Source organism: Mytilus galloprovincialis, chromosome 4, assembly GCF_965363235.1.
Source record: "Mytilus galloprovincialis chromosome 4, xbMytGall1.hap1.1, whole genome shotgun sequence".
Classification (NCBI taxonomy): domain Eukaryota; kingdom Metazoa; phylum Mollusca; class Bivalvia; order Mytilida; family Mytilidae; genus Mytilus; species Mytilus galloprovincialis.
In genome coordinates, this window is record NC_134841.1 from 92,663,814 (window position 1) to 92,679,820 (window position 16,007).

At 31.5% G+C, this 16,007-nt stretch overlaps 1 protein-coding gene across 2 annotated transcripts in view; it reads right to left on the bottom strand.

Moving 5' to 3' along the window:
• Positions 1 to 10,427: 10,427 nt before the first annotated feature.
• The window catches only part of LOC143073407 (G-protein coupled receptor dmsr-1-like), a 49,358-nt gene continuing 43,778 nt past the window's right edge, over positions 10,428 to 16,007 (bottom strand). For both annotated transcript variants that reach the window (XM_076248931.1, XM_076248930.1), the window contains exon 2: positions 10,428 to 15,149. In XM_076248931.1, the coding sequence (XP_076105046.1) occupies positions 13,858 to 15,084 (1,227 nt within the window). In that variant the 5' untranslated portion in view covers positions 15,085 to 15,149 and the 3' untranslated portion in view covers positions 10,428 to 13,857. The remainder of the gene's footprint in view (positions 15,150 to 16,007) is intronic.

Sequence of the window (16,007 nt, forward strand, 5' to 3'; positions counted from 1 at the left end):
GTATGCCAATGTGATTGGTATTAACATGGAGTTCTTCCTATTCAACACATTAATTTCAAAGGCGGGAGTGATCGAGCTGGGCTTTCTTTTTTTCTAAAACTGTCAATAGTTAAAATCTATTCTCTCATTCATGAATATATGCATGAAATACGTCTTTTCATTTGAGTTATTAATTCTAATATGTAAAATAGTTATGTAATATCAATGAAAGTCCAGATTTGATTAATTTCATATTCAATTTCAATGGTGAAAACAATACGGGGGATGTATAAAGAAGAGTGAATTTCCTTACTATTACATCCAAAATATGATAGCTGATTCCTCAAACTGCGAAGGATTTTTTTTTAAATCGAAGAATGTTCAAAATTAATTAATTTGTTAAAGTCTTTTCTTAATTTGATCCTCTTTTTAACAAAGTTGTCTGCATAAGACCAAATGAGACTTTTCTGGAACTCTATTTTCCTTGTAACAAGTTTGGACATTTAAACTTCAGTAATACACTAAACTCCCAAAATAATAATAATAAATATGTTAATATCGTACTTTTTTATATTAATACTAGTATTCTGTTTTCCACTCTACGTTTTATCAATGATAAGCATTCAAACAAAAATTTTGTTTTTATGTTTTCTTTATTATTATATTTTCCATACATCATATGTGTTAATTTGATACCAAGATAAAAGTGAAAAAAAAAAACAAAAAACAAAAAACATATATACATTAGAAACTAATTATGCAAAGATATATCTAAGTGTCATTTATTTTTAATTTAATATTGTTTCAAATATACATTCTTTCATTACAATGATTAGTTACGATACGATCTCTCTTACTTCGCTTACTAATTATATTAATGTCATTATAATGTTCCAGGTGACAAAATAAAAGTCAATGGTACTTTGTTGAATTTTTAAAACAGTGAAGGTGGTTGAAAAAACCCAAAACTTAACTATTCAAGTAGATGTCATTATAATTGATTGAGAAATAGAATGACTGGCAAAGATATATCTATCCATCAGAGAAATAATATTATGGAATTAAGCAGTTATAGGTCCCCGTATCGCTTCCATTAATTAGCCAAACCCATGCCGTATAGTCGACTAAAAAAGGCTCTGACATGACTAACTATGAAACATTTCAAACAAAAAAAAAAAAAAAAAACAACAGCTTGAGCTACGATAAAAATAATAAACGAAATCAAAAATAAAAGAAAGCAACCATAAAAAAAAACATTTAATAACAGGCTCCTTAACTTCGCCAGTCACACAGAGCATGTTGAAGGTTTAGTGTTTAGTGTTTGTGAACGACCATCAATTCCGTTACCCGGAATGAAGGTATAACATAGTCAGAAGCCTGTAATTCGTCGTGTGTTGCTGAGTATCGTAAGTGGATTTCGTTTATAGTTTTTTGCATGAATTTATTGTTTTTTGCATGAATCAAGAGGTTAGTTTTTACGTCTGAATTTGTTTACATTTGTCATCTTTGTGCCTTCTGGTTAACTATAGTGTCCAACTTCGACGTTAATTGGTATCCGGTAGAGAGTTGTCTCATTGGCATTCATTCCACTTCTCTTTTATGAGAAAAACTGTAAATATCCTTTGTGATAATTTTAACGGTTATAATTTGTTGTAATAAGAAACAGTTTACAAAATACTGAAAACTTAAGACATGGAATATCATCAAACATCATATATAGGAGTTTATCGTGGAAGTTTGAAAATTTTATTGTGTATCTAGCTTGTTATGATAACATTATATTTATAAAACTAATAAGTTTTCAATTTGTGGTGTAACCCTCTTCTTTTTTAATACTTGACGTATCGATGAAAATTAATTATACTGTTTATATTTGTACAAAGTTGACGAAGCTACGTTACCCAGTTTTTTGTATCATATATGTTAACCCTCTTAAGCAACATATTTAATACTTTAGTTTGTATTGAACATGTATTATTGAAAGAATTTAAAGGCAGCTTGTAGCCAGAATAGGTAATTTTTAGCACTAATGTAAAATAAATGCAAATCCGATTAATTTCTGACCGTCTGTTTTGATGTGCACTTTCGGCATGTATTGAATACACAGCCATGACCGTTGGAAACGAGAAAGTCGAATTTCTTGTGGTGATAACCACACTCTGTGAATAACTATTTGAGAAATCCTTACGTGCTCTGTTAAAAGTTTTCGGCATCAGCACTTAAAATGGCAAAATATCTTTGTATGTCGACCAGTGCGATGTAACCAATGATGGATTCTTAATTCCCAACAGTTTGACATCTCATGATATAAGTCAATGACACAATTTATTATACATATTTTGACTCTATGTTTTCGGTTGAAAATAATACAACTGAGTTTGCTAGTCCCTCAACGAAAGTAAGCACATCATCAAACACATTTTCCTAATTTGATTAAAATTCTAAAGACTTCTTGTGCTGTCATTTCATTCAACAAAATCAATGCAATTTCTTAAATGAATGAAACACTAGTGAAATATGTGAATCTGACAATTTACTTAACATCCGATTGATGCCAATTTTCATGATTGCATAAGACATGTGCTTCGTAAATACTAAAAACTTTCATATAGATTAGACACCAAAAATCAGCTTAAACCTAAGGCTTTTGTAATTTTTCGGTTGATACAATATGTAGCAAAAATATAATAGGATGACATTCAATACTATAACTTTATTATATCACTAGTTTTCATCAAAAGTAGGATAGAGTGATGATTACAGTGTATTTTTCTCAGTTGAGTGAAGATTGTTTGAAGAAAGTAAAATAACAAAAATACCGAAATCCGCAGATTAAACATCATTGTTCAAACCAAATGTGTCCGCGTTATCATTAATCCCGCACTGCGAAATGACGTCCTCTTTATGCATGGTTATCCAGATAAGAGTAGTCCAGATAACCATAAGTATAAAGCCCTGATAACACTAGGGTAAAAATGTATTGCAAATTATTATTTGGTACAGTAACTGCAAAACTTTTAGGAATTTTGGTCCTCAATGCTCTTCAACTTCGTACTTTATTTGGCCTTTTTAATTTTTTTTGATTCGAGCGTTACTGATGAGTCTTTTGTAGAAGAAACGCGCGTCTGGCGTATATATCAAATTTAGTTCTGGATGTTGAGAATATAATGCAAATGTTAACGTTATGTTTCCCGTATTTACGTCTTATGTTTATGACGTTACTTTGTACCTTTGTATGGGCGCTTCGATATAGATTTTGAGCATAAAAGTAACACAACGCAAACTATCGAGTTTTAGTCGTTTATTACAATACACTGGTATCTATGATGAGTTTATTTACATCTTTTTCATGTTTGAGTTTAAGCTTTCACAATATTTGTAATAACCATAAAATTTGCGTAGAAGAGGCAAACATGATGCGTCAATTTATGGAATTGCATTCGCCGGGTTATAAATTCACAAACGCACAATAATAACAGTAATAATTTAAGTGATACAAGAGTCTCAAGGAGAGGCAGTGCTTTTGCAAAAGTTCCGACACTTTCTTGCCAAAAAACCGAACCCTAGGGTAAAAGAAGGAAAGACATAAAAAATAATAAAATCAAACTTGAGACTATATCAACGAATGAAATTCAACTATCACATACCCGACTTGAAATTTATATATTGAATCACTTCATTATATTCAAGTTTACCACTAAATGGCCATATCAGTTTATTTTTACTTTTATATATCTTTTTTCCTATTGCAAAATCCCCACCAAAACAATAGTGTTGGCACAGTGTGAAAAAAATGAGAATTATGCATGTTTTCTGGCATAATCTTTAAAATACAATAGTTAACATATCTGACATATGTTAATTCGTGTACTTTTATATATTAAAACACGGACTTGATCATAAATGCAAAATTTTATGCATTTTTATTAGAAAAAAACATTATTCACGCTGACTAGAAATTCTGTTTTCCGATCACTTGTAGTATCTATTTGACTAAAAAAAGTCTGTAAAATACATTGGAGACTTCAGAAACACGGCATCAAGATGATGTAGTCAAATATTTATTAAACATGATTGTATTGTATAAAATCTTCTCAGCATATGCTATTATTCTCATGAATGAGTTTTAAATACGACCAAGAGGCTTGTGCACTGCATTACTAATGATTTACCAGGTGCAAGTTCAGTTTAGACAGATGCTCATCAATATTACAATTTCTTGGAACGATATTCTCAGTAACTAAGACAAAAAAAATTCTTCTTTTTATTGTAAACAACATGAAGACCTATATTAATACATGCTGTACACCAGGAAAACAGAGATAAACGTGTAAAGGAAGAAGGTCATTAGTTTGAGGAAAAAGGTCATATGTATGAGTGAGGAAGGTTATAAGTGTAAAAAGTAAAGTCAAATGTGTGATTGAGGAAGGTTATAAGTGTAAAGAGGAAGGTCAAATGTGTGACTGAGGAAGGTTATTAGTATAAATGAGGAAGCTCATTAGTATGAGTGAAAATGATCATTTGTATGTGCGGAGAAAGTCATCAGTGTGAAAGAAGAATTATTTAACTTTGTTATACCTGTTTCGGTGACAAACAAAAATGATCTGCAAAGGTATGTAAAAATAGGTCAACATGGAGGAAATACTAAAATGAGTAATTGATTTCGAAAACTGATTTTAAACCTTCTTTTAACATTCTAAAAGATAAAAAAGCCCCTGCCGAAATTCTTTAGAATGAAATTCAAAACAGTGTGGCTGTGGCCATTGATTGATACATTAAATTCATCCATTGACTGGGACAATTTACGTGAACGTTTGTCTGTAACGACCACTGTTCACGACGTACCTACGATAGACATTTGAACTGTGGGGTCACCAAAGTGTTCTTAACGCCTTTAATTATAAAATAATTCGAAAAATTAATCAGGAATAACATTTATGTTTTGATTTATATAATTGATATACTAGTAAATCAAAACATCGTGTTATTTCTGATTAATTTTTCGAATTACTTTATTAAGGTGTTGAGAACCTTTGGTGACCCCATAGTTTAAGTGTCTTTAAAAAGTACATAGTGAGCAGTGGTCGTTACATAAAAAAGTTCACCTAAATTGTCCCAGTCAATGGATGAATTTAATGTGTCAGTCAATGGCCACAGCCACACTGTTTTGAATTTCATTCTATTATTATTTTCAGATTTATTGATGATGTCCTATCACTGAATATGTCATATTTCAGTCAGTACTTACATCTCATATATCCCAGCGAACATTTCCATATAAGCGGGAGGTTAACTAGCCATAAAACCAGATTCAACCCACCTTTCTTTCTTAAAATGTCCTATACCAAGTCAATAATAAGGCAGTTGTTATCAAATAGTCCGTTCCTATGTTTGGTAGCGTTTGTTTTTGTAGCAGTTCTGTATTTCTGTTATTCCGTTGTTCTCCTCTTATTATTGATGTGTTTCCATCGGTTTTGATTTGTGACATGGATTTTTCGTCTTTTTCTTATTATGGTATCTAGTTATCCATCAGACTTTTTTTATGATTACAAACTGGTTTGTTTTCGTTTAATCGATTTATTACTATTCAACAGCGATTATAATACTGTTGCCTTTATTTACATGAAGCAATCGGAATATTTTGCCTTGAATCATTTTTATTTGTTCGTTGAGCAATATAGCCTAAATGGAAACATGAATACAAAGATTGCAAATTAGAAAGAACATGACACGAAAAATGTATATAGTTGATTCTATAGACTAAACGTCCCGAGGTATACATTTCGACTATATTTAGGACGAGAATAAGTGAATCATAATCATAAATCAAAGCGGTAGGATCTGCCAAGTTTGGCGACTGTAATATAGGGCTAGAACTTTAGATGATTGTCTCTGAAAAAAGTGAAATTTTACTTAACTCTATGCCTTGCAACCGATGCCGCTCTTTTTACGGGTGGGAGAAATCCGAAAACCAAATTTATCTAAACCCGTCACATCTGGGATTTGATGACAACGAATATTAGAAATGTAAATAAGAAGATGTGGTCATAGTGTAAATGAGACACCTCTCCTTCCAGGTCACAATGTTTAAAATGTTAACAATAATAGGCCTAGGTCAAAGTACGTCCTTCAACACGAGGCATTGACTCACACCGAACAGCCAGCTATAAAGCACCCAAAATAACTAGTGTAAAACAATTCAAACAGGAAAACCATAAGACCAATAAAAAACGAGAAACGCAAATCGAGCACACCTATGATACACACCAAATAACGACAACCACTCAACAACAGGCTGGTTTTGGGACAGGTGCATAAAAAACAGGGCATGTCTTGAATGTAACTGTAAAGTTCAAATATTAATAAAATATCCGATGTCAGTCTTTAAGGTAAATAAAAAAGCTACAGTTTGACTCACTTGTTCTTATTTGTTTGACATGTAATTCAGAAATCAAACGAAATATTAATCAACTTTCAACATTACTTCAGTATTTGACAGTATAGTAAAAACAATGTCACAGGTACCAGAAAATAGTTATGGAAGGTACCAAGTTTATAATTTAATACTCCCGATGCACGTTTCCTCTTCATAAGACTCATTAGTGACGATGAGATCAAATAGTTAGAAAGACAAATAAATACAAAGTTGTAAAGCATTGAGGACCCAAAATTCCCAAAAGGTTGTGCCAAATATAACTAAGATAATCTATACCTGGGATAAGAAGATCCTTATTATTTCGAATAATACATACTTTTGCAAACAGTAAATTTAAAAACAAATTACCATATAATTGACATTCATGTCAACACCAAAGTGATGATTACTGGGCTGGTGATACACTCGGGGACAAAACGTCCATCTGCAGCGGCATCGACCCAGTGTTGTAAATAGTTATCAAAGGTACCAGGCTAATAATTTAATACGACAGACTTGCGTTTTGTCTACATAAGTCTCATCAGTGACGCTCAGATCAAAATAGTAACCGCGACTATTTTAAAGATTGAATGATAAAATCTTTATAATATCATGATTTGAGAATTACAACCAATAAGCATTCATAAACTACATACTTTCTTGTTCGTTGATATCAGACCCTCCTGTAATTATCAACTCGTTAAAAAAATTAATCGTCTTTGTTTTGTTGATGTTGCTTCTTCTGCTGTTTCCTAACTTGTTTATGTTTATCTTTTTTGACAGTCTCTTGTATATACAGTTAACCTTCTGACCTGATAAACTTGTTAATGAAATCAATTTGATTAAACTTGTAACAACAGTTTGATCTATGGCTTTTATTTTATGACACCATCGTTTATGTCCTGTTAGAGTGTTTTATGCTTTCCGTTAGTTTCTTTTCATTCAGGAGATTGCCATTGATTTGGTGAATGAAAAGAGAGAAGAAATTAATCTAGAGAAACTTCTTAATTAAGAATGTTTATCCCCTGAACAAAGAGATTGACTACATGTTACATATTACCTCTTACGGCTTGTCACACAATTTTTAGGATATTTTATTCAAGGGACGTATATACTTTTCCTTCAAAAAGGCTTTAGAGTCCGTGCTGTAATATGCGTACAACACATACTAATGTCAATCACTTGGTATTTCAATTCGTTTTGTTATATGTTTAAAAAAAGCAACAGTACAAATTACAAGGTCTAAATGGAAAAAAAGAGAGAAAAGAAAAATAAACCATACAGAATAAATTTAAAACAGAGTTAATTTAATACAAATGATGGATGGATGGTGATGGTTTAATATATATTGTAATATCTAATGCATATACATGAATATAACTCTGTTTGTACCAGTCCGTAGGCTGAGTCGGATTTTGAAAAAAAATGCTAGACCAACAAGTAATAGTCTTCAGGAAGATATGTCTCTCTTCTCACTCTTCGGTGTTGACGTGAATATCAATAATATGGTCATTTTTATAAATTTACTGTTTGCACAAGTATGAACTATTCTAAATACTAGGGATTTTCTTATCCCATGCACAGATAAACTTAGTCGTATTTGGCAAAACCTTTTGGAGTTTTGGATCATCAATGCTCTTCAACTTTGTACTGTTTTGGATTTTTTACCATTTTGATCTGAACGTCTTATGTAGACGAAATGCGCGTCTGGCGTATTAAATTATAAGCCTCGTACCTTTGATAACTATCAGCATCTCGAAATGTACAATTGTATTGCTTCTTTGTGTTTTCATCTGTCCTGGATGTTCTTACATTTATATATACTGTAGTCCTGTCATGTAATGTTGTCATTTTAGTGTTATATTTAGCATTGTCATATGAAGCGCGAGGTTTGGCTAGCCACAAAATCAGGTTCAACGAACCATTTTTTCTTAATATTTTCTGTACCAAGTCAGGAAAATGGCAGTTGTTATCTTATTCTTCGTTTTGTGTGTGTGTGTGTGTGTGTGTGTGTGTGTTGCATTGTCATTGTTTTTTTGTTGCACTTCAATGTTTCTGTTTTCCTCTTATAGTTGATGTGTTATTCTCGGTTTTAATTTGTAGCCTGGATTTGTTTTTTTCTCAATCGATTTATGACTTTCGCACAGCAGTATTCTACTGTTGCCTTTTCTTAACCGTCCAATCATTGCTCTAACTCCGTAAATTATGTGTGTTCAATGAAGATGTAGATGATACACATTTAAAAAATTATCAAACAAACCAAACTAACTGTGGATACCAAACATTACATGAATTCTCTGCTTAAACCGGGCTGGTATATAAACATAAAAAAGAAAAACATTTGGCAGTATAAGAGGTGTTTCGTCAGGATATGTCATTATGCCTACTGCTGACACGACAGTCGTCTGCTAGAAATGTGCAGTAATTAAAAGACCGGAATAAGAGATCGGAACTAAATGAAAATATGTCTCCAACCATGATATTTATGTAATGAGGACAGCAGCAACTGTATGCCACCATGATTTCATATTGTCTTCCACATATTGTCTCTAACCATGATAAGAAAAAGATAAAAGAATGTGACTTAAGATGCAGTAAAAGATGTTGTAACATTGACAATGAAACTATCCGCCAGCTTTTGAAGAAATTAGTTAGTAGTTTGTTTTGATTAATTGTGATTGAGCTTTCGATTTTGCCATTTGATTAGGGACTTTCCGTTTTGAATTTTCCTCGAAATTCAGTATATTTGTGATTTTACTTTTTGAGTTATCATTTTTGTCATGTTAGCGATGTACAGAAGGGTAAAATATGACATAGAAATATAATATAATCATGCTATCAGAAATAGCTTCTACCGATATGATTTCTCATTTAAATAATAGCAGTAGTAATGTAGTTTAGAACTGGTATCTGCACATAACTGTGTGATGTTTTCACTCGCTCTTTTTTCATTTTTCTTTTTCATATTTTCAACGCAGATACTTTATGTCTGCCGCCTTAATCTTTTATTTTGACTAACTCTTAAATCTTAATTAACTATGGCTACCTCCAATAAAAAATTATTACTGCCTCCTAAATATTTATTATAACTTCAGACATTTGTGTATTAAATATTTCGTGTATTCCAACAGATGTCGTACCGATTTATTTTCATTTTCCATGGAATCTTAACAAACTCCTGAATGATTAACGTCACAAAAAAAAAATCGTCGTAAAAACAAGGGTTAGAGTTTGTGCGTCAGATACGTGTTTCACGGCAAAGGGATCACGCCATTTCGTCTTTCTTTGTTTCAATGATCAGAGGTTTCTGAATTTTTTTAGTTCTGTACTTTTTTTTGTGTATCGTGCCAAGTTTTATAATGGTTGGATAGTTGAAATCAAATAAAAAAATCAGCGAATCCTGCTCTTTGATTTCAACTGTTAAACTATCTAATGGTGTTTTAATTACTATTTTGCTTACACAGGCTGAGCACACACCATCACAATGAACTAAATAAACTTATCTCTCAGAGCACACCTTTGGGACATCCTATGTGTACTATATCATGCAAAATATCAATGAACATGTCATAGTAGGTCCTCAGATCACATGAAGATACATTTATAGGTATATGCATGTATTTGTTTTTAGTTTATCAAGATGTACCTGTTGTGCTTTTGTATATGCATGTCTGCACCTAGAACAAAGAGATGTTTCTGAGATAGCAGTAACATGGGTATTTCAATTAGATAACATTAATGGCGGCGATATCTGTTTTATTTCCTATACTGAACACAAATACACACTAAACCGTTAAAAGCTTCACATTTGATACGGTGATGTATAGCGCGTTGCATTAGATTGCATCTAATACTCTTTTTTCCATTAAAGTCGAGGAGAAATTTATTTCGCAGTAAAGATGGCGCTTTATAGTGTTGACGATATCAGCTATTTAAGTAATATTTACAGACTCGTCCAAGAAAATCAATTTGGTCTGATCGTCATTTCATTCATACGATTCTATGATCAAAGGAGCCACACAAAAGGACACACTAACGATTTTAAATATCTTTATTGCTTAATTCATGACTATTTGAATAATATGTTGTCAAATATGTTTGTGATACATTCGCAATTGTATTTGTAGTCTTGAAATGGTATAATTTTCATTATGGATAATTCTACAGTGAATACAGTATAATACAAACAGTTAAGACTGGCAACAGAAAATAGTATAAGGGTTTCCATCTTTTTTTCCAACAGACTAGACATTTGTATACATAAACTTTTTAAATATTCAGAAAATATAGAACAGATAACATCATAAAACAAGACCTTCAATATTGAGATATATCTAAATAATATCTTACATGTATTTTTTAATCTAATCAGCAGCTTTGGAACCAGTTTGTTTTAAAATTAGAATTGTTAGATGTAATGAAATGTGAGTTGCATTTAATAGACAGGGCATTAAAACCTATCGACCTTAAAAAGATTACTCAAGCAAGAAAAGAAAAGATATATGTTAAAAAAAATGTTTAATACTAGAAGCTAAGTATGATCTTTTGCAGGATGCAGTTTAGTACACATAGTCATCTACTCTCTACACATCGATGTCTTTTGCTGTCTTATTGTTTCATGCCCTACATCTCATTTTATTCATATGGAATCAAATAGGTTTATATAATATTGTATTTTATGGAAAATAATAAAATAACCCTTTTCCATTACTTCTATTAGTCTTTAAAAGAAAAAAAAATCATAAAAAATAAACTTCATGTTAAAAAATACAAAACTTGGTCCATTTTAATACTTTATTTTTGAAGGTCAGATTTTCAAAAACCTATTGTCTAAATTGAACAAATTTGTAAATTGGTGCCACAAGTATATATCATGTTATTGAAACTCGATCAATTTGTACATTTGTTAAAATCATTTGGCAAATTCAATCTACACTTAACATGCATCAAACTGTTTGCATTTATTGTAATAAACACGAACAGTACCTTACATTTTTGTGACCCACACTTGAATTTGCATTTTCAAATTGTCTACAAAGTTATTCACTGCAACTGATCACTAATATACTGATACGAAGTCTATATGACGTTCACAGTTGTAGCACACACAAACTATGGACGTAACACCAAGTGTGTTTTTCTAATGTAATAAGGTTTTCCGGTGTAATATTAATATGTTAGTGGCTGAAATGTAAACTTTAAATATTTGTGATAATTTGCACTTGTAAATAAACATTATCGACTCGTTTTGTAAATGATTTATAAATGATTTGTTGTTTCTTTAACGTCCACTGACAAATAGACCAAGCTTGATTTGAACGGCCATTTTTTCTAAATGCAAAATACATTTTTATTTTCGATTTTTATACCTGTTCCAACAAGGTTTTCGATTTCTAGTTATTGAAAGGAATTCAACAAAATGTTTTATGAACATAATTTGATTAGTTAACTTCTTAATCTTATTAAGTTTGGATTTTTGAACGAACCTCTTTTTATCTATTAAAGGACATTGAATTTAGAAAGAAAATTCCATATGCACGTCTAACTAAATAGAAAATCAATATCTTCAATATAAAACAGATTTATTTTACTAATTGATATATAACTTAACTTATCAAGACCACTGTTGATACGTTTTGTAAATGTACAATGTAATCAAAATTGTTCACTGGGATGTTTAATTATCTTATAGAGTGAAACCTGTCTAAACTGAATCTTGCATACATTGAACACCTGGCTAAATAAAACATGTCCCTAGCCCAGTCATATGAAATATTATGTGTTTTGAACCTGATGAAACAGAACATCTGCCACAACCGAACAAAATCTAAAGTCCCGAATAGGATCGGTTTAGACAGGTTTCACTGTATTACTTATCAGCAAGGCACCACTACAACAACAACAAATACGGTTATATACAATTCTGGTTTAATGCAAAATAATGTATTTACTTAGCATAGCTATGCCAATCAATCATGCATTTAAAAATTCCCCGAGAACTAAGAAGAACCCCATTGGAAATAAACGAAAACGCTATTTTGGAACGATATAAATTTATAATTGCATGTTAAGGCTTGTTCACAGAATTGTAGTTAATGTTTTAACCACTTTTATAAATATTTGAAAACAATAACATATATGTTATCCAGCAGTAAAGCATGATAAATACTTATATTAGTTTCATAAGCTTTAAAGTTATAATTCACAGCTAAAAGTTTACTTCATTTAGTCAGGGTTAAATGTAATGAATTAAGCATAGCAACCAAACTGATAAACTAAACGTTTGAGCGAAGCTGATCACTACTTATTTAATGTCTGCAATTTGCAATAACAACTTGATGCTAAAATTGTGCGGGAATAAGAGTTAACAAGACTATGAGCTTAAACCTGAGAATTACTATCAATTTTGAACTTCTAATTGGTCAATTACCTATCACCATACTTATACAATTATCTTAGTTGTGCACGCTAAAAGACTTGGACAAGGTGTAAGAAAAGTTTACATGATTCTACAATATTGCATATTTGACATTGTTAACCGGTATCAATTCATTTTATTTTTCCATTTCAATAAAGTTTTACATATATTTAAAAAAAAAAAAAAAATGGTAATATATTATTATAAAAAAATCATTCTGAAATTGGTTTGTAACAACATCCGTTCTGTAGATTTACTTGGAAATACAGTACTCGGGTGAAAGACCCATTACACTTTATAACGGATCTTTCTTTTGATTAAAAGTATTTTATCAAATTCTCAAGCCATAAGCCAGAAGTCGTTATATGAACAAATAATTAATATGGTAAAAACAATGACCACTCTTAAGAAAATTGGCTAAAAGAGAAACAACTAATATATTTATCTAAACATAAAAGGTGACGTACAAATACAGATGAGTGCAGACACAACCTTCTAAACAGTGCACGGTCATTTACTATGTATTAGTGTACGATAGTTTGTACAATATTCTAATTATTAAGTAGATGATAATGTTGCTTTCATTTTGACAATACAAAAATGTAGAGAAAACAGTTATTACCTGCCAGTTAAATGGAAAGGACAGTAGGGGATGTTATGTCGAACCTGTTCTGTATAAAATACATAAACAACCCGAGTCTTTCCTGATGATCTTATTATCTTATTATTGTGTTCAGTTTACTGCGAAAAATGACAATTATTGTAATTTTTGAATATAATTATTCATAAATATTTTCTGTATTGAATGAATTTCACGAACATAAAATACTTGTGAATGTACTTATTCGGTTTTATCGACATCGTAAACATATATACATAGAGGATTGTGGCCAGTTTTGGGCAAACATATGTATTACATGTAAATAGTTATTAACCTATGCAGTCACGACCTTATTTTGTCTTTTGCTCACAAATGCTGAAAAATCCATGCTTCAGAATATCCGTTGTATTTTTAAATGACAGAAAAAAAAAAACCCATCTATTATCATACATGGGTAGTAGTAACTGTAGCTCCATTCCTTTCAGCGTGTGCCACACCCATTTTCCTCCATCCTGGACGAATTTTGGGGCAACAACTACAGAATGTTTGACGAAAAGTTTCTCTGAATTGTGTGCTCATCGTACAATACAAGACAAAGTTAATCGCGTTGTTGCACAAAGCCGTAATGTCAAATAAGTCACCTAGAGGCATATACACACTTTCGTAAAATCTTTCGATATCAACTATGTTGAGAATTGTCATGATACCTTGTGGGAGCTCTGTAATTAGGAACAAAACCACGACAGCTAGTAACATTAACGTAGTGCGGTTGTGTTCATTGTGCTTGTCTGAGTCCTCTTTCTTACCCTTGTTCTTTAAAGCCATTCGTCTTTTATACGCTCGATGCATGGCAACAACAAGCAAGATTGTAAGAAGTGTCAGCATTATACATGGAATTATTTTCATCAAGCTGGCTTGTACAAAAAAGTTTAAAGATTCGTTAAATTGAAAGAAGGCATTTTCTTGTCGGAGTTTCCATTTGTATATTTTTTCTCTTTTATATATCACAGTACTTGTGTTTGTTGTATTGATGGTTTTCTCGCACACATTCACAAAATCAAAGTCGTTTGCAATAACGTTAGGTATTGTGAAAATAATTGTACTGACAATTATCACAACGATGACTTTTTTAGCATGATCCAGTGAACATAAAGTGCTACCTCTCGTTGGAAACCATATGTATAAAAATCTAAAAATAGCCAGCGCTATTGTTAGCCATATTGCTATTGTGTGACAACATATGCTGAAGCTGCCATGGAACAGAAGAAAACAAATCCAACCGTAGCCGCGGGTAAAAAGCGGGGGTAAATCCACATCTTTCAGAATGTAAAAATGCACTGCGAATGGGAAGTAATCAAGCATCGTAAATAAATCCGCTATAGCTAGCCATGTTAAGATAAAATTTGTCGATGAAATCATATTTTTCCTTGTCAATACTATTATGTTTGCCATGTTCGCCATGAAACCAAAAAGACAAACACAAATACTGATGTATCCATGTAAGTAGGCATAAGCAACTCCAAATACTTGTAAAGGGGTAAGTGACGAACTATTGACGCTAGTAAATAACGCGTCCCCCGGAGCACATGTTACCGGTGACGTATTCATTCTTTCTGTTGAATTCATTGACGACGTCACAATAGAAGTGATGTTTGATAGTGTCACAGACATCTTGTCTTTCAGGTTCTGTTAAAATCTACTTCAATATCACATGATTACGTCTGCTATCTTGTAACCTGAAAAAAAAACCAAAAAGGTGAATTTAAAACAAAATGCAAAAAATCTCAAACAACATTTAAAAATGTGTATATACCTAATGTAATTTGTGTAGAATTTAACCCTCATAAGGGCAGATAATAAAAATCATAATAAGGGCAGATAGTAAAAAATCCATACATGCCTAATATAATTTATGTAGAATTTAACCCTCATATGGGCAGATAATAAAAATCATAATAAGGGCAGATAATAAAAATCCATACATAACTTATGTAAATTATGTAAAATTTAACCCTAAAAAGGGCAGATAATAATATTCTTCAACACCTAATGTGATTTATGTAGAATTAAACCCAAACAAGGGCAGCTAATGAATTCATACATACCTAATGTAATTCATGTAGAATTGTACCCTAACAAGGGCAGATGAAAATAAGTTTGAAACATTCTTAACTGCGTAAGAGAAAAGATCAGAAAATACTTTATTCCATGGCGAGTGTTAAACTGTTAATAGAAAGATGGTATTATTCATGAATCGCAATGCATCTTTGAATGTCATCAATATTTTTTATGTCACAAAGAAGGTCAGGTTTACATAGATTCCTTTATACTTATTATCTTGACATCAAATACAAGGAGGTATACCACCATTCTATTAACACTTATTGGCGAGACTCAACATTTGAACAGGTGCGAGTGCTAAATCGGATTGTTATTCATAAGTACGGTCTGACTATAAAATAACTTAATTCATTCTGACAAAAAATGAATGTCATTAAATAATGCAATAAAGTAATTTGATTTTTATTGGGAGCTTATAACTCTAGATGATTTATGCGGCATTCTCATGATGATTAGCAAATACCTTGACAACT